General features: G+C 35.8%; 1 protein-coding gene across 1 annotated transcript; it reads right to left on the bottom strand.

The window, feature by feature from the left end:
* Positions 1–583: 583 nt before the first annotated feature.
* On the bottom strand, positions 584–18,611 carry LOC121375229 (N-acetyltransferase ESCO2-like). Its single transcript, XM_041502551.1, has 10 exons — positions 18,535–18,611; positions 14,074–14,148; positions 12,060–13,163; positions 11,441–11,540; positions 9,299–9,430; positions 6,728–6,823; positions 5,567–5,644; positions 4,839–4,904; positions 1,648–1,814; positions 584–1,137 (listed from the first exon to the last, which is right to left on the bottom strand). Exons 2-10 carry the CDS (start codon positions 14,136–14,138, stop codon positions 996–998), a joined length of 1,950 nt encoding a protein of 649 aa, XP_041358485.1. The 5' UTR covers positions 14,139–14,148; positions 18,535–18,611; the 3' UTR covers positions 584–995.
* Positions 18,612–21,051: the final 2,440 nt, after the last annotated feature.

Below are 21,051 nucleotides of genomic sequence, written 5' to 3' on the forward strand. Positions count from 1 at the left end.
CCTGAAACAAAACATAATAATCAAAATACGTGACTCCTTCCCATAAAGACCATTACAGTTCATGGATTTTTAGCTGTGCATCATTCACTCTAAAGGTATATTGTCACAGACCACTGACCTATTTAATGGTCTAACAAAGTATTACCTGAACAAATATAATTTGATTCGTCCCTAAATGTACTTTATTCAACAATATTCATAACCACCATACTTCATTTATTAATGACATTTTGTAAAAATAATTGAATTATGGCAATGGTCCATAATTCAAAAACTAAAATTGCCGAGGGATGACATGGATTTCACTCCATCATGGTTCAGTTTCAGCTAGATTTGGTTTTCAACAATTAATGTAATTTTTATTTATTATAATTTTTTTTAGAGAAATAAGGTCCTCAAATCCGTGACAGTATGCCTTTAACTTATGAAATGTGAAAGAAAGCTCATAAAAGTCTCTTATAATAACTTGTTTAATATTCTCTGCAGTCACTCGGAAAAGATAACATGTATGACCTTTCTAATACAGCACTGGATAAAAAAAAAAAAAAAAAAAAAAGGAAAAAGAAGACCAAACTAATACACAAATATGGCAATGAGTTTTTATTCACTATATTTCATCCATTCATTGATGTCATTGATATTACAGACCACAAACAAAAAAACCAAAATAAAATCCAGTTACATATGAACTACCCCAACTGAAAAATATTGTTTGTGAGTCACATTTTAAAGGTGGACAAATTATTTTCCCATATATAAATAGCACTATATTCACACACAAGTAATTAGAAATTTATCTTAAAAAAAGAAAAGAAAAAACAGTACAGTACAGTACAGTTAATCGCTGCAATAAAGGATACACAAATACATGTATGCCTTCTTAAAAAAAAAAGTATTTTCAATCATGATTCAGTTAAAACTTAAAGAACATCCAAAAAATAAATGCCAATTTTTTTTTTTTTTTGGCAGTCCAAGTTTTTAATTAGCTTATTTGCTCAGTGTTTTAAGGGTCTGTACTTGTACACAATGAAAGCATCAGTCCCAAAATATTTGGTTGCAAAAGTCTTTCCATCTGGAGTTGGGTCAGAAAATGCTGTTTTCTCTTTGTCAATTAGAACTCCGTATTCAAAACATTGTCTGGAATGAGAACAAAATATATATTTTAAATTAACACGATAAGCAGAAAAACGCACACACATTTAATACTTGTTTTCACACTAACCGTATTCTGTGAATTTGTGTTTTACTCTATGAGGCATCATTAGTTGCAATAACAATGCTAACAATGCTGGGATCACATATAAAATATGCATCATCAAAATCAGTTGCAGTTATTACCGTATATAAAAATAGAGATGAAAATGGCTAAACTGTATCAAAGATATATTTAACAAAGGCTTGAGAACAATTTTAGTTTTTTGCTATTAATTTGTTTTAAAAGTGATCACTGGGATTCGTGTTGTAATAGTATTGGAGCTATATATATATATAAAAAAAAAAATTGCTTTGGAAGCTCTAAGTAATGTTTTGTAATACAAATATTAAAATAGCAACCAGTTTCATATTTTACCAACGTTAAAATGGCAAACATTGCCTAAAAACTCTGAATACGGTTTTTATTTTTCCACCAGAAGTGTGAGAACATACCTGACACAATCGACCAGTCTGGTTGCGATGCCTTTGTGTCTCTGCAAGCCGTAGACCCAGAGTCGACTGATTCCCACTGCGGCTGGTTCGGGCTCAGTCTGACAACACCACGGTCGCTGACCACCATGCTGAGTGTTGGCCTCAGAGTCGGGAATTACCCGATAACCCTAATGTACAATAGATGAACAAATATTTTAAGTGTTTAAGCTTTATTAAAATATATTTAACATGACAACATTAGTGTACCCATCCTCCACCACCACAATTGCAAAGTGTTTAAGCTTTATTAAAATATATTTAACATAACATTAGTATACCCCCCCACCACCACCACAATTGCAGTGGTTTGGTCTCTGGTCTGAATTCAAACAGTTATTCAAATATAAAAAAAAAATATATAAAAAAAAGAATGTTTTATTTAACGATGCACTCCACACATTTTATTTATGGTTATATGGCGTCAGACATATGGTGAGGGACCACACAGATATTGAGAGAGGAAACCCACTGTCACCACTTCATGGGCTATTCTTTTTTAATTAGCAGCAAAGGATCTTTTATATGCACCATCCCACAGACAGGGCAGTATATACCACAGCCTTTGATATACCAGTCGTGGTGCACTGGCTTGAACAAGATATATAAAATCAAGCATTATGTAAGTGGTACCTTCTTTCAGTCATGGAACTATAGCTCCCCCCACACCACCCTTTAAACAATCAAATATTAAGTAGCAGGAAGGTTTGATGAAATTAATATGAAGTTCGGTGTCGAGTATATTTCTTAAACGATAAAACGCTAAATTTGTTTTACTCATTTCTGTTGGGTCTAGAATCAAGACTATCATCAAGGCAACATGTAAATGTGACATAATTAAAGATAATTAAACAAGGCAACACTATATCTGTATGAGACATAAGTAAAGATTTCAGTCTAGTTATCAACAAGGCAACGCTATATCTATATGTGACATATGTAAAGATTTCAGTCTAGTTATCAACAAGGCAACACTATATCTATATGTGACACAATTAAAGATTTCAGTCTAGATATCAACAAGGCAACGCTATATTTATATGCAGTGCTCTACAACGTGAGTAAAATACTCGCCATGGCGACTAAAAAATAAAATCACATTCGCCAGTTGGCGACTGTCCAATAATTTTACTTTAATCTGTAAACAAAACTGGACATCGGAAAACAAAGTGGACCAGTAGCAATTTATGTTCCATAAAACATGTTTTCTATCAGTAGTTTGTTTGAAAAATAAAAGTGTGAGACAAGTTAATCGGACTATAAATAACGATTTTCCAGTAGTCAAGAGTAAACACTGTGATGTTAAGGAAGGTAATACTTCATTATGTTATCTCCCTTAACTTGAATTCCAAGTGTTTGGAAATAATTCGGCCCCAGTTCAGTTTTGGACCAAATCGGTCCTGTCCCATTTAGAGCCAGGTTTTATTTATGTATTAAAATGAGATTGTTCAGTCACTGTGTGTCTTTACTTGTCTGTTTGAAACTCAAACGTTAATTATTTTAAATGTTCCACTTATATATGTGTTATGTTGCACCCCAGTCGTCTTGTGGTTATCGTGATAACGGGTCCTTCCACGACAACGACTTCTCCAGTCGTGAATGTCATTTTAATCACATCGGAAGTCATATTCACCAGTGGAGGATGAAAACATGTTTCTATTTTCATAACTAGACTTTAGAAGGCTTTAAAGACAACTATTTACAAAGCAGTATGTGATGAAAATAAATATTATTTAAACCAAAAGTAAGGTAGCCGATTAATATCTACTAGTAACACGTTGAAGCCTGGTAGGTATTATTACAATTCTTTTATTTAACTTTTAATGAGTACTGCAATTTAAATGCATATCTTAGCAGTGCCATTGAAATAGTAATTCGCTTAATTTCGTTTAATAAAATTATTGGGTACGGAATTTGATAACGATAGTTAATAGTCGTTCACTGTTTTAGTGGAACCGGACACAAACAGTAACTTGTAATTACTATTTAACAACTAGGAATTACCGCTTCACAAGTGCATTCGAATGCGGTCCTAATAACAATTACGGCATTAGTAATGTGCCGTAAAATGGCAGATGAATCGATTTAATTACAAGTATATATTAGCTGGCTACTAAATATAACTGGCTGGCGACTAATATTATACTTTACTGGCCAGGGAAGAGTAAATTTTAACTTGCTTTGTAGAGCACTGTCTATATGTGACATAAGTAAAGATTTTAGTCTAGTTATCAACAAGGCATTATGTCTATATGTGACATAAGTAAAGGTTTCAGTCTAGTTATCAACAAGGCAACGCTATATCTATATGTGACATAATTAAAGATTTATGAGTCTACTCTCTAAAGTTTTATAATCAAGGGGCCTAGAAAGAACAGAACTGTTGTTAACCAGGACCCATATTCACAAAATATCGTAAGCCTAGTTTTACACGTAAACGTAAGTCTACGACTGAAGAGCTATTCACGAAACAACGAAAACGTAAGTTATGTGTAAAGTTGGATGTAAATATAAGAGTGCCTCAGGTTGCAACTAACGCTGCACGTAAGTTGTGTACATATAATAAATCAAGCACGATCGCCGTTATTTACTATTATTTAAGGAAACTAGCAGTATTTCCAATAAATGAAGCAGTTTGCGATGGCGAACGCCCACGGATTGAACATATTTTTGTTCGTGATCGAACGGATGTTTTCGACTCGGCCAATTTCTCCTGAGTTATCTTTTCCTTTTTAAGAAATGTCCTCAAGTTCGTACCAAAACGCGGATCCCCACCAATACCAAAATGCCATGGTTCACTGTTCGCAATGTTATTGTTAGCAGACGACAAACAAAATTGCGTTTTGCGCATTTGTTATTTACCCGGTAGCCATCGTTTTTTTAATGTGTTTTTATTAATTACTCCAGTGAGAATGTTAAATCGTAGATTTACGTCCAACTAAGTTACGTTTACATTTACGACCATCTTTGAGAATAAGGTGCTTCTTGCACGTAAACGTAAATCTACGGCACACGTAAGTGCTAGTCGTAGACGTAAATTTACACTTTTTTTTTAATATGGGTCCATGCCTTTTAGAAAGATGGAAAACAAGAAATGGATGGTTTAGTCTGTTAATATTGAAATCTGTGTATAGTGTATATAACAGATAGTTCACCTCTGTGATTGGTTCAGCAATACAACAGCCATCGACAGTCTTGTCATCAGATACATACAGGAAAGCCTAAAAATTCATACAGTCACATAATTCTTGATGGCGCTCAACATGAATGAACATAAATACACATAACCAACAATACGTTTTAAAGCAGGTTAATACAATTTGACTGTAAGTGTGAAAATGTACACAGTAACAGAAGAATTGATGGCCCTCATAATGAATTTACATCTAGATACACATGCGGAATGCAAGACATTTTAATAGGTTAATCCAATTTTAACTCTGAAGGTGACAATATATTCAATTACAAAAGTCTTGATGGCCCTGAACATGAATTTACATAAATACAAATGCAAAGAGACTTATGACCACTAACAAATGTTTAAATAGGTTAATCCAATTTAACTATGAACATGTTAGCTGTTCACAACATCAACATTTTCATGATGTACAAACCATATGCTGGTGTGGTGATTGTGTGTGTGTGGATGTTTGGTATTAATGTCTGTTCATACTTAAAAAAAAGTAAAAATAAAAATAAAGTAGCATACTTGTGAAAAAGAAAGAAAAAGTAGAATACTTGTAAAAATTATGATAATTGTGGATGCCTCCTAACTGTAAAAGGAATAGTCATATTTGATGCATTCATAAAATTATCTACAAAAGTGATTTTGATCAGATTAAAAACCAAATACAGACTTCTATATGAAGCATATTTTTCATACCTTGAATGTTGGGCGAAAAGCCGAAGTCTGCTCTGGGAAACCAAGTTCTTGACCCATAATCCTGTTGATTTCCTCAACCTAAAAATTAGAATAATTATAAATTTATTCAAGAGTACAACACGTATGGTTAAATACTGAAGCTGGCTAAACAATGCTTTAAAGAGATGTTTTATAGTACTATTCACTAAAACCATTCTGTAGTAAAAACAACAACAAAAAAAGAAGAAGAAGAAGAAAAATAAAAATACTTTAAAAAAAAAAAGAATTAATGTTTTTGTGGTTTATTTGTTTTTGCTAATCAAGGTGATTAATAAACCCACTCTTCCTCTACAATCAACTGTAGCTCTAGTATCTCATTTTTTTAATGTGGCACTCTCTTCATTTATGTAGAAAATAATGGAAATGTTTCACCAGTCTCCATCATTTAATAAACAAAAATCATAAGAGGCTGTTCCAGAATTAATTGATCACATGGAGGGTGCAGGCCTCCAAGTCACTTGTACATATTAAAATATAGGAAATATAGGAATTTGCATACCAAAATATAGAAAATTGCATACCAAACTATAGGAGTTTTATAGGAACTTTGAGGTCAACCTAACATATGGGAGTTTTATAGGAAAATTTGGACCTATTATCACGATTATAGGCATTTTACATGGATTTCTAAAGACATTTATATTACTAATGGTATACATACTTGCGTATGTACACAAGATACCATCTACTACCTCAACAAATATATACCAAGGCTTGCCAGCAGTCCATGCCAATATCCAGGATACTTTGAAAGTTGGTGCATCTTGTATCAGTAACACATCCTCCTCACCTCAACAGGTGAGCAGGATCTTGATTGGCACTTGATACAGATCTCCCACATTCAAAGCATCTTCTGAATTTCTGACAGGCTGGCTGCCTTTCACTGAGAATATAACTCAGCAACATATTTTATTCATCAGCATTTTGGCAAAGCAATTGAGTCAAATATAGGAAATGAATCTCAATAATAGAGTTTTATAGGATCCTATAAAAATATAGGAAATATAGGAGGTCTGAGGCAGTGGGGGCAGGAGACAAGTACAGAAATACACCCCCCAGCTCAATTGTGGAAGAGCCGTGACAATATACTCCGACAATATTACTATAACCGATGCTGATCACCTTCTTTGTGGCATATTTTGGATCGTCATGCAGCACCATAATCACTCGACTGCCTTCATTCGGAAACTCCTGGACGACTCGTTCCTTCTTCCAGCCCTACAAGGAAGGAAGGAAATGTTTTATTTAACCACGCACTCAACACATTTTATTTACGGTTATAAGGCGTCGGACATATGGTTACGGACCACACAGATATTGAGAGAGGAAACCCGCTGTCGCCAGAATCACTATTTTTGATTAGCAGCAAGGGATCTTTTATATGCACCATCCCATAGACAGGATAGCACATACCACAGCCTTTGATGTACCAGTCGTGGTACACTGGCTGGAGCGAGAAATAGCCCAATGGGCCCACTGACGGGGATCGATCTCAAACCAACCGCACATCAAGCGAGCACTTTAACACTGGGCTACGTCCCACCCTACAAAATACAAGAAAACAGAATCACGACAATGTTTTGATACCCAAACCCATCAGAGAGTAGCTTGGAAGTAAATCAATCTCCTTTGTGAAATGGACTGTTAGTATTTCAAGATTGGTATATCAAACATATAGTATGTGCGAAGTGCATCTCCAAAACCTAATAGTAATGCGGTGGTCATATGGTGACAGTGCTTTGTTTTCTGATGATGATCTTCAAATTTTTATATTAACATAACATTGATAGACAGCTAAACCCAAAGTTAAAATGTGTTTTGTTAAACACCACCACTAATGCACATCGTTTTATTAATCACTGGCAATTGGATGTTAAACATTTGGTTATTTTGACAGTCTTAGAGGAAACTAGCTACATTTTTGCATTAGTAGCAATGGATCTTTTATATACACCATCCAACACAGGATAGCACGTACCACAACCTTTGATATACCAAGTCGTCGTGCACTGGTCGGAACAAGAAATAGCCTAATGGGCTCACTGACGTGGACTGATCTTAGACCAAACCGCATATTTTTGTGTGCACTTTACCACTGGGCTACATCTCACCTGACTAAACCCAAAGATGAAACAATATGCTCGGGTGCTGTTGTTAAACATATCTTATTATAGTATTGTATTGCCACAAGGTACGACTTGCTAGATTGGTATCGAGCTACGTTCCACCCCACTAAACCCAAAGATGAAACAATATGCTCGGGTGCTGTTGTTAAACATATCTTATTACAGTATGGTATTGCCACAAGGTACGACTTGCTAGATTGGTATCGAGCTACGTCTCACCCGACTAAACCCAAAGATGAAACAATATGATCGGGTGCTGTTGTTAAACATATCTTATTATAGTATTGTATTGCCACAAGGTACGACTTGCTAGATTGGTATCGAGCTACGTCTCACCCGACTAAACCCAAAGATGAAACAATATGATCGGGTGCTGTTGTTAAACATATCTTATTACAGTATGGTATTGCCACAAGGTACGACTTGCTAGATTGGTATCGAGCTACGTCTCACCCCACTAAACCCAAAGATGAAACAATATGATCGGGTGCTGTTGTTAAACATATCTTATTACAGTATTGTATTGCCACAAGGTACGACTTGCTAGATTGGTATCGAGCTACGTCCCACCCCACTAAACCCAAAGATGAAACAATATGATCGGGTGCTGTTGTTAAACATATCTTATTACAGTATTGTATTGCCACAAGATACGACTTGCTAGATTGGTATCGAGCTACGTCTCACCCGACTAAACCCAAAGATGAAACAATATGATCGGGTGCTGTTGTTAAACATATCTTATTATAGTATTGTATTGCCACAAGGTACGACTTGCTAGATTGGTATCGAGCTACGTCTCACCCCACTAAACCCAAAGATGAAACAATATGATCGGGTGCTGTTGTTAAACATATCTTATTATAGTATTGTATTGCCACAAGGTACGACTTGCTAGATTGGTATCGAGCTAAGTCTCACCCCACTAAACCCAAAGATGAAACAATATGATCGGGTGCTGTTGTTAAACATATCTTATTACAGTATGGTATTGCCACAAGGTACGACTTGCTAGATTGGTATCGAGCTACGTCTCACCCCACTAAACCCAAAGATGAAACAATATGCTCGGGTGCTGTTGTTAAACATATCTTATTATAGTATTGTACTGCCACAAGGTACGACTTGCTAGATTGGTATCGAGCTATGTCCCACCCCACTAAACCCAAAGATGAAACAATATGATCGGGTGCTGTTGTTAAACATATCTTATTATAGTATTGTATTGCCACAAGGTACGACTTGCTAGATTGGTATCGAGCTACGTCTCACCCCACTAAACCCAAAGATGAAACAATATGCTAGGGTGCTGTTGTTAAACATATCTTATTACAGTATGGTATTGCCACAAGGTACGACTTGCTAGATTGGTATCGAGCTACGCCTCACCCGACTAAACCCAAAGATGAAACAATATGCTCGGGTGCTGTTGTTAAACATATCTTATTATAGTATTGTATTGCCACAAGGTACGACTTGCTAGATTGGTATCGAGCTTGATACATTTGCTAGTGTCCTTGGGGCATTTAAATTTGTTGGCACAAAAGTAGGCACTGAAATGACATACTGGAAACTTCAAAGCACTGATGACTCCCTGGTGAAACTTAGCGTGGGTCGTTTCGTCAGTGGGGTCGGCGTGTGTGTACACCATTCCACAAATGTCACACTGCGTCGCTCCAAACTTCTTCTGACCTGCATCCTGAAACAACATGAAATATGTTTCTTTATGACTGTATTACATGCATCCTGACTGATTTGGTAAATTCTACAAGTAATTGCAATAAAAGTTACACATCCATTAGTGTTGTTTCAAATGTACTTGTTAACATAAGTTTTATAAGATTTCATCGAACAACTTCCAAGTTAAATGTTGCATTTTAACTTATTATGCTTGCTTGAAAGAATATGGTATACAATGTACAATGTAAATAAATCTTTAAAAAGTTACTGGTAAAATATGGTCAACAGGGGAAAATAGTCAGACTTATAATTTGGAATAATTAAAGAGAAAGATATTAATACGATCATAAGGCCAAATTACAAAAATATTTGTGGTTCTAGTTACATGTAAAACATTTTTTAAGGATAGTTAGATAGGCTATAACGTGTCGTTTTAAAAAAAAAAAATATTAGTAAAATCTGTCAAACTGATCTTGGCAAAGAGCAATAAAGTAACATTTCAAACAAATACTGTGTCCTCCCACTGTTTTCAAGATCAGTAGGATCAGCGGAAATTGCTTACAAAACTAGGGTTGATATCAAGTAACCAGAAACACATATTTTTTTTATTTATTAGAACAACATCTCTGCCTTGAGCATAATCAAGGACTTCTTACTATTTCTAAATGGACTCTGTCTAGAGGGATACATGTACATAATTTATATGTGCTGTATACCTTTGTAAGTTGATAACCGATTCCAATTACCAGTTACCTAAGATGCTCTTGATGTCCATGAAAATTGCATAACTTATTTCTTGTCTAAAGACCAAATGTAGTTGATTTCCATTTAAGTCAAGTATGCTACAATAAGACACTTTTTAAAGGCAATGGGTTACATGTGAATTACACTGATTTTTTCATGCTGGTAAAAATTTGTTTTGTTCAACAACACCACTAGAGTGCATTGATTTCATAACCATCACCTATTGGATGTCAAACATTTTAATTCTGACATATAGTCCAAGAGAGGGAACCCACTACACCCATTCAGGGTTCGAACTTAACTTGGACTGAAAACCCACAGTAAGGTTGCCCGCCTGGCGACCGATTTAAAAAAAAAAAAAAATTAAATCAATGATTAATAAATAAATTAAAGTACAGCTATGTAGCCTACTTTGCACCATGAAAAAGTGTAGGTCTGCTTTTACATATAAACATATGCCCAATATAAGAATAGGTGTAAGGTAAGTTAAGTGGCATGTAAAATTGGGCACAAATTCATGTCGACAAGATTCAGCCCTGGTTATGTGTACACATCATAGATCGTATCCACTGAACATTATATTTTATGTTTTTTTTAAAATTATTATTATTTCATTGAGATGGGGTGGGGGGAGGAAGGGGTTGTGTCGGTTATACCAGTGTTCAACATTTGGTGAACGCAAGCATCTTTGTTTGTTGGAAATTATATAATCAGGAATTATATAATCCTATTATCTAATTTAATATGAAACGCTAAGCAATTTCACAAACCTAACACGTGCGTAGCTCGTGTTCTAACTTCTAACATGTGCATAGTTTGTGTTTACCACTCATGGTAACACTCGGTCAAATAAAGTTGAGGAAAGATGTGATGTTTTATTCCCGGAGTGTCAGAACCATCAAAAAAGAGGAAAACTGAAGAGGAGAATATATGTTTTCTTTTATAATCTGTTGCAATATTGTTGGGTGTTTTTTTTTAGAAAATATTATTCGGGCAAGTGAAAATAGATCCAGGCAAGTGAAAGTGCTGTCACCACTTGCCCGGATGGCAACTCCAAAAAAACAAAGTTAAGCGCAGACACTGCCCATTAGTAGCACATATATACCAGTCATGATGCACTAGCTGGAACAAGAAATAGCCCAATGGGTCTACCGACGGGGATTGTTCCTAGACGGATGATACATCAGATAACCACTTTACCACTGGGTCATGTCCTGCCCCTCGTGCTTGTAAATGCTATTTAGTTTACCAACACTTGTGTTGTATATCAAACAGTCAGAATTACCAGTATCATTTGCTCCATGCCCGGTTTTTCTTTCATAACTGCCTGTAACCGTGGTGATGAACGTGTGGAAACACGCAGAGACATACAACTCGAGCCAGGACTTTAAAAAAAAGAAAGAGAGAAAGTAGTTACAAAGTATGTGTAACAAAACTACTTATTTTCTTACTACTTTACTTTTAGACTGTTTAGGCCTACCAACAAACTTAAAATAAGTATTAAACAAAGACATATAATAAAACATTTAACTGTAATGTTCTGATGGATCAAAAATGTATTCAGCAAAAGCGAAAAGAAAAAAGCATGCAAATGTACATTAGTTCAACGTTTTTAAAAGATTAAAACTGAATCTCAAAAAAAAATTTCAGATGAAAATAATTTTTCATCTATCTATCTATCTATCTATCTATCTATCTATCTATCTATCTATAGATAGAGATATAGTGGCTATCAACTCTGGCCTTTATCAGAATGGTTGTCACATACATACATACATACATACATACATACATACATACATATATATATCTCTATCTCTCTATCTATCTATCTATCTATATCTACCTATCTATATATATATATATCGCTCTATATATATAAATAAAACAATAAAATTAATTACCTTGAAACCCTTGAATTAACATCAAAGATTGGGAACATTTTCTTTCCACTTGTTGAAGATGAACTCGAGGCACACACATCTGACAATTCTGATCTGTCATCTGTGCTGAAAAGATCCTGCGACCCCGTACACGACTGTAAGGAATCGGTCACACCCGGATGAATCTCACTCAGCAACGAAATGCTAGACGTTGGTGAATGGTTGACCAAAGTCTCATTCTCATCATTAGCTTTAGAACCTGTACTGTTCGATTCTGTTGTTTTTTTAACGGTGTCATCAAGTGGCTGGAAATCGTATGTGATATCAAAAACCACACTGGATGTATCATTGGTGACATTCTTACAAACTTTTACTGGCTTTGTCACACTGCGTGAAGAACCGTTTACCTTTTTCGACGACTGTTTGTTTTTATCTTTGTCCTTTTTCGAAGATTCCTTCCAGAAATTTGTATTTAGTCTTCGAGGCATAAATTTCAGATTGAAACCTTTCCTGACAATGACGCTGCCCACAGATTTTGATGCAGACGCTGGAGACCTGTGTTTAAAGAATTTCTTTTGGTTACCGGGGACGGCAGGTGTCAACGAACCTTTTGGATTCTCGGTAATCAGAACATCTTGCGGTGCAGATGATTTCTTGTCAGTCAATTTTAACGGAGAAATGACGACAGACAGTCTTTTATAACTACTTGTAACAATACGCTTCTGCTTGTTGACATTACACGAACCATCTTTCTTTAAGTTCTTGTTTTCATTTTGATTATTTACTCTCTTGCTTCTAACTATAGGGGGAGATAACTTTGGCTTGTTAGCAAGACACCTTTTGGATGATCTCGTAAATCCACTTGCGTCAGAACTTTGAGAATCGGGACTGCTTGCTGTCGGTGCTGAATTCTGAATGGGACGATTTTCAGTAACCACACGAGAAGATTTATCAATGGTTGTCGAGACATCTTTTTGCTTTGATCCGTAGAATGATGTGGCTCTGAAGGTTGGTGAATTGTCATCAGAGTTAATCAGAGGGTTGTCACATCGCATCTTCAGTGGAGAGTCGCCGGTACGAGTTCTCCGACGTTTGCGAGGAGAATTTTCTTCGTTTACTGGTAATCTACAAATGGTTTCAGAAATTATGCTAGTGAACATAAATTTAGGATGTTAAAAATACAGCAGAGTGAACAGAACAGGGGCCTAATTCACTAAACTCTTGCAACTTTGCGATCTCGCAGTGCAATGCTAAAAGACTTGAAAAGAGGATGCTTTGTTGTCTAGCAGAGCCTAAGAGACCTTTGTGAATAAGGCTCCAGATCTTTGGATAAAATACTGTCCGCTTGCCAAGAATAAGTGGTTTTAGGAGTAGGACAAGTAATTGTTCTAAAAACTTGCACAAATAAAAATTATATTCAGGGAACATTTATTTTCAAAATCTTGACGATCAGCAATATTTCTAGTCAATTGAAAATTGATCAGCAACTACTGGTTAATGTTTTAAAGTTGTGTAGTGATATCGGATTCTGAAACTTGCATAACAAATCATGATGCGATACTGAACAAAATGTTCACTGAAATTACATTGATAAAATGATAATTTATTAATAAATATGATGCTGAGATACGTTTAATGAAAATGTCCGTCAGTAACTGGATTTTTTTGGGGGGGGGGGGGGGGGGGGGGGGGGGGGGGGGGGGGTGATTTTGAGGACGTGCTATTTGAGATTATCATTTCCTTGATATCTGGAGTGAATGAAGTTAAGATTTTTAAACCATTAAAAAATGTTTAGTCTGTAAGGCACACAAAATCAGAACTTTGCTCCAGGGCTGTAGCTGTCCAAAGACAATACCACCATATGTGAGCAACACTTAACTGAATAAGTTAGATAATCAACAAAGAGAGTACCGCAAAATATATAAATATATCTTGTAATGTTAAAAATATTATTTTAAACAAGACCAAACACAAAAACTGTCAATTTTTTTTTGGGATGAAATGAAGAGCCCACATTTTATTTCTAACAACTTACCTCTTCCTTTTTTCATCAGGAGAAGACTGCCAGCGCCTCTTACGTCTGGTATTGTAAGTTGCCATGGAGACAGTTCTGTAATATTTAATATGATAGCCAAATATTAAAAAAATACAGTAACATTTTGCAGGCAAGCGATATTTCACTCTGGACCAAATGGATTTATAGCGATTTTTATACAACTTCAAATCTATATGTATTATACACAATATTTATATAAAAAGGAAAGTCCAAAAATATTACACCATCCACTGTCATTTCTGTCACCTCAGATGAAAAATAGTTGTGACCCCTTTTTCCTTGTATAGATATTGTATGTACATAAATTTGTCGAAGTGCCATAAAAATCGCTACAAAGTCCCTGTACTATGTACAGTATGTAAGCTGGCCAGAAAAAGAGAGTGATCACTACCACTGCCCTCCTCTCGCCTAGAACATTTTAGGAGAGCTGCAAATTTATCACTTTCCAGTAAATTGTTTTAATGAATTTCATTTGAGACTTCATGTGATTGTTCGCCTGGTTAAGTAAAATTGTCATCTTCAGCTTGCTTTGATTTTGCACATGGCGAAAACTATATACCAGTAAAACATCTACATTGTTAAATAGACCAGTTGTAGTGAGCATTTAAGAATTTGGTTGTAAAGTACAACAAAGTTTATAAACAGCAGGGTTTAAGCTGTTGTTTGTCAAATAACAATTTGCGATTTAAAGTTGAAATTGACGAAGATGTCATTGCCAATTCGTCAAAAATATAATAAAAAAACTGTGTGTTGTTTGTATGTGTATAGCTGTTTTTAAAATACTTCTGCTTAGCTAAATCAGTAAATGTTAATTGAATTTGGCAACAGATTTCTTAATCAAATTCGCAAAATTGCTATAAATGTTTGGCATCCAGCTTAAACCCTAAAAATATAGAACTTGATTATGCAAATAGCTACCTTTTCATTAGTATTTCCTGGGTTGAAATTTAATGACAACACAGACAACAATTGCGATATGAATTGTCATAGGTCAGGGGATTTACCGGAGGCAGCTTTTGTTGTGATCCACAAATCATTGCTGTTGGTTTAAGGGAAAAGTTTTGATTTTATATTTCTTACAAAAGTTACTAGTTTAAAATTGATGTAGGCAGGCTCACAATAGCTCCTTGTTGATATAGAAAAAGACTAGAGGAAACTATGTAATGCTTTGGCAATCGGCACAGGTTCATTTCGTGTCAGGTTTCAAAACGAAACAAACCTGCGCTGTACTTTCTTGTGGACGTCAGGTTTCTTTGTGTAACGTTGGTACTGGTTAACAAAATGTAAGTTTACTGTCATGACTGGACTCGAGAATAATAGACTAAAGCTCTGAGGCATCAGATGTAGGAAACAATTTTTATTTTAGCCACAGTAGCTTGCGACCATTAGGTTGTCGATGATTATCAAAGCATTGCAGTTTCCTCTAGCCGTCCCCTACATATCGATATCAATAAGAGGAGGGCTGGAGGTAACTTGAGCTAGGCTCACAATTGCCATAGGCGAGCACTTCAACCTGTATTTTTTTGCTTGTGTTAACCTCATTTTTATGAACATTTACTTCCTCACCCAAAAGTCAACAATGTTACAAATTTTCAAATGTGCATACTATTGTGCGCAATTGATACCATGCACGGTCAAATACACCCCTCCCCCCCACACTTTTCAAACTAAATAGGGTTAGGATTATATTTAGGATTGTTCTGTATCAATATGGTAACAGGTCGTTTCGCCCCTGTTACTAGATCGTCTGCGTTGTTTCAACCAGGGTCCATTTGTACCGTCAACTGATATGGTTCGCCCCCCATGTAGGGTCGTTTCATCCTAATTTTTATTTTGTTAATAAAAACATTTATTCATTGAATTATCATATATGTATCGGGTTTGTTTAGGGTTTTTTTTACACATTGCCGTCAATAACCACAGATACGTGCAGTCTAATACGTGGATGGTTTATACTAAAACTAGAATGGTTTTTTTTCTTCTTCTTTTCTTTTCAGGTTGAAACATCTGCTGGAAACAAAACAATTCCTTTCTTTGTTTTTATTTGTATCATCTTTTTTATGGTACGCCTAGTGGGTCTAATATATATTACACTGCACTCACAATGTACACATAAACTAGGTGAAAATATATAAATAGATTAGTTCAAATGGCGAGTAGGCCTAATCTGATTTCGCCCAGTCCCAGGTGACAGAAGGTAAACAGCTGGATTGCCAAAGATAGTGGATAACTATTTGATTAATTTTACAGTTCAAACGGGGTGAGAGTTCATCAGTCCACTGTAGTTGTGACTCATGAACAGTGTTATAAACAAAAAATTTGACAATAAATATATAATCAAGGTAAATTGATTCACTTTTGGGGCGAAACGACTCGATAAGAATAAGATTTAGAACGAACCAACCCTGGGTGAACGGGTCTAAAGGCAGAACAACACAGGATTTGAAATGGTTTCAAGGCGAAACAACCTGGATTCATCAATATAAGGCCATGAGAAGGAAAGTTATAGATTTGCGTCCACCGCCCGCATGTCATGAAAGGTACAGCAGACAATTTTCTTTATTTACAAAATTTGTCATTATTTGCACAAAAAAGGCACTTAATGATCATCACACAAATTCAAGTTCCAAATCGTCAATAGTGGTAATGTATATGAGGCCCTTCGCGCCAAAACTGCCATCTCCATCATAAATTCTGAAGTGTAGCCCAGTAGAGCACTGAATCCTCAAGCAGGAAGCAGTATATTCCAAACATTGACGAAAATTGCTGAACTCTTGATGTGTCGAACAATGTGATTGGTCCTTCTCTTTCAGCGCATCGAATAGACTAATGGAAAACCTCTATGGTGTCGAAGATGAAGCAGATACCTATCCTCAGTGCGAGGACTGCCTTGATCCACCAATCCAAAGGAGACACTGAATCATATAAGCCCTAGCTAGCTAGTTAGAGCTCAATTAAAATGAAATTAAAATTGTTGGAAGTTTATATTCCACTTTCCACCTTCAAACATGTCAAAGACCTCATTTGGACTTGAATCTACTATGGAAATAATAGATCAATAAAAATAATGAATAATGAAAAAAGAAAAAAAAAGCCTCATGTGTTTTTAAAATTGTTCAGACGCAAATCTATAACTTTCATTCTCTTGGCCTAATAGAGTGGGGGAGGACCAGGCAGATATATTTTCCAATCATATTAATGACATTTAAAAAACAGGCAGTAATTGGGTGGGGATGGGGTTTTCTTAACATTCATGATCATGATATGATGCGCCATATCTCATAATCTTGGTTTAAACAATATTTTATTTGCCAAAACAAACTGGGATTGGTCAACAGGCTTAGCCTATATTAAGACCTCTCCCTACAATTTACATGCGGATACATGTTTAGATACCACAGACTATAGTAGATTTAAAGGAGGAAGAAATGAAGAGGGGATAGAGTGAAAGGTGTAGGTATAGTAAATAGAAAGCCAAAACATTTTCTTTGGATTGGGGAATTTCTAGCCAAAATATTTATGTAAACTTTAGCAGAAACGTTTAGTAGCAATTATCATTATGTATTTTAAAGTAGTTTTAGTCATTTTTTCATTTTCTTTTTCACTAAATTCTGAATTTCCCGATAGGATCTTCTTATAATTTAGATGTAAATAGTTTGACATGAAATTGTTTCTTTGTTCACTGTATTATAGTATAGGGAACAGTGGAGAATGAAATGATTTGTATCTTCTATTGGATCTCATAATGATAATCTTGTCACTTGGGATGCGGTGAACTCGTATGGAAACTAACTCGTATGAACGGAAAACTTGTATGGAAAAAATAACGGTGAACTCGTATGGGGATGTATGGATATGCAGATATACTAACTTTGATATTTCTCTTAAATGTGTATTTTGACACTTGTTTCTTATTTATGTCCCCATCAGTCAACTATTGGCGTGTCAACCGCAGTTTGTGCGTCAAAGGCAGTCACCTATAATTAAAACACGCATGTCATTAGACTTATTTCCTGCAACAGAAACCGTAAACAATGCATGCATGTTTTGCGTTTCTCACCAGCCCGAACTTAAAAACCACTAACCAATGCCATGGACGTTGGGCTAGCGGATTTGTCGAACTCTGCATAAAAACTACAAACAAGTTGCTATACAGTTATGGATATATCAGTTTGTTCACTGCATTTTCCCAGATACGAGTTTGTCTTCCATACGAGTTCACTTGTGGATTTCCATACGACTTCACTGCATTTTCGCCCATACGAGTAAGTTTTCCATACGAGTTCACCGCAAGCCTGTCACTCAACTCACTGCAGTGGCAGTTTTTACATTTTAAAGACTTAAAATAATGTTATTCATATTAACATCGGGTACTAACGAACTATTATCACTCGAACAACACACAACAGTATATTAAACAGCATGATTTATATCAATTACCTGTTATTAATAGTTTTCTCTCAAGTCTTGAAAAAAAAATTGACGGGAACCTGCGCCAAAATACGCATTTGCTTTTGGCGCTATATTTTTGATGACCTTGACACTTGAGATGAATACATTTGATTGGGTGATAAAAATAATGCCATCATTCGTTGGATTATCACAACATTCGGAATACCTTGGTCGGATGTGACTTCGGAACCACTCCGGCGTAATCGGCCGAAGTGTTCCGAATTATTTGACAATAATTTTATTCCGGAAATATGTTTTACAGAGGTTACATACCAGTTAGTTTTTGTTATTTATTTATTTATTTACTTATTTAGCAATTTACTTACTTTCTTATTTATTTTTAGTAGTTTTTTTAAAATAGTTTTTAAGGGGTAGGCCTACATCATGTTATCTAAATTTTTTACAACCAGTGGTTTGTCACTTTGTGCTATCACGTGTATTAGTTTAGTTATTGAATAATATAAAATATCACTGTTCATTTGGAGCAGCTTTGTGATTCTTCTCGCATCCTCTAGACACCATGCTTGGTACATAAAACTACTGATGTGGTGTAATTATAACATTCCTTCACTTTGTTAACTGCAGATATTTGGTATTTGTTTCACTGAGTCTTTGATTGATATTTGTTAACTGGTTAATCTGTTTTTTTTATTTCAAGTCTTTAATTTATTTTTGTGTTTCTTATCTTATAGTATTTCATTATGCATGACCAATGACGAATTTTCTTTTTATAAGTGTTTTGAAGTATGGTACAAAACAATGCAGAAAAACATGGATACCATCATGACTAGTATATCAAAGGCTGTGGTATGTTCTATCCTGTCTGTTGAATGGTGCATATAAAAGATACTACTACTGGGAAAATGTAGCAGGTTTCTTCTTTTAGACTATATGTGAAATTACCAAATGTTTGACATCCAATAGCGGATCATTCCCAGTCTGGAGCTCGACACTGTAAGACGTGTTTGTTTCGTGTGTGCACACTGCACGTGCTTTCGTGGCTGGACTTGGGGATCCTTCACTTCGTTGTTTTTGTCAGCGAAGTGAAGTTTTCTACTGGGATGTATGCAGCCATTGGAACTGATTGAATGCATAACGCTTCTCGTTTCGACAGTCTGCACCACCAGGTTGGATTCTTTTTTAGCAAGATTCCTTGCCTCCACGTCATTTCTCCGTCTGACTATGTTGACTTGTTTTTTTTCATGACTCGTATGACAGCCATTCTGCAGAACGCCACGGTTGTTTGCGTTTAGTCTCTACATGTCCGAGCCTGTCCTAGCAGCACTGGAAGATTGACCGCCCCATTCTAAAAAAAAATGGGAAGCGGGGTCGGCCCCTACTACTCTTTTCTAGACTTTACTTTGTTTTATTGTGATACCATCTCGTATCATTCCAGAGTCGGGCCTGTCCACACCACTATACCAACCCATGACGACTGAACTATACCCTAGTCTGATTCTTTCTCTCGTTCAGACGGATCCAGCTTCTCAAGATCTGTATTTCAGCACAGCACTACACCTTCAACGTCTATTGATTGTCAATCTAGTGGTTTTCTTGACGGGATGCAACCCATCTCATCCCTACAAGCTGTGCACCCTAACGGCCTTAACGAGGCCACTCACGTGGACATATAGATCAGACTTTAAACTAGAGATGCGCATCAAAATTTTAAAAGCCCACTATTTAATTTTTGGATGTAAATTTCAAAATTGTCAGCTTAATTTTTTTCTGTCCCGGGACAAGCCCCTAACTATCCAGAGACAGGCCCCAGGACAGACATGCTCGAAACTCTAGTGGTATATGAGCATGTGAAAATTATTCGCACTCGCACCCCAATAGCCGATAACTACATTGTAATAAATCAATGTGTTCTAGTGGTGTCATTAAACAAAACAAACTTTAACTTTCATGAATACTAAACTTGACCTCTTAACCAATGACATTTCCCCCATATTAATACAGACTGATCTGAACATCCCAACAGCCAATCAAATGGCTAAAATATTCTAGTGAGCCACAGGTATCATGTTCTGTTCACGTGAAGTCTACTTCTTTCTCCTCCACAATGTGACTGGCTATGTGAACAGTGGGGAAATGTCATTGTTTAAAGGTCAGGTTAAATGAAGCCACAAAACTGCATGGAACAGTCACTGAACTAATGAACACCGCCTCTTTTGTGGGAATGACTGGTCTGATGATTTGACTAATGAAGAATGAGAAGAAGAAAAAGAAATGAAGGAAATAAATTGCATGCAGTCAAAAGCACCTATTTAAAAAACATGTCTATAAAAAGCAATGTGGATATGTCAGTTCTGTATATAAATGCTACCTACATTTCATACACCCACATGTTGTAGGTTTCCAAGTTCCATAATTGTCTTGAGGCTTTAGTTTTACAAAACGGATCAGCCCTGCATTGACTTTTGAAGATTTGTACTTGTAGACACACTATTATGTTTGATAGATCACATAATCACCTCTCTACCCTCATGGAGATCCCACTGA

This window comes from Gigantopelta aegis, chromosome 6 (genome assembly GCF_016097555.1).
Source record: "Gigantopelta aegis isolate Gae_Host chromosome 6, Gae_host_genome, whole genome shotgun sequence".
NCBI classification, from domain to species: domain Eukaryota; kingdom Metazoa; phylum Mollusca; class Gastropoda; order Neomphalida; family Peltospiridae; genus Gigantopelta; species Gigantopelta aegis.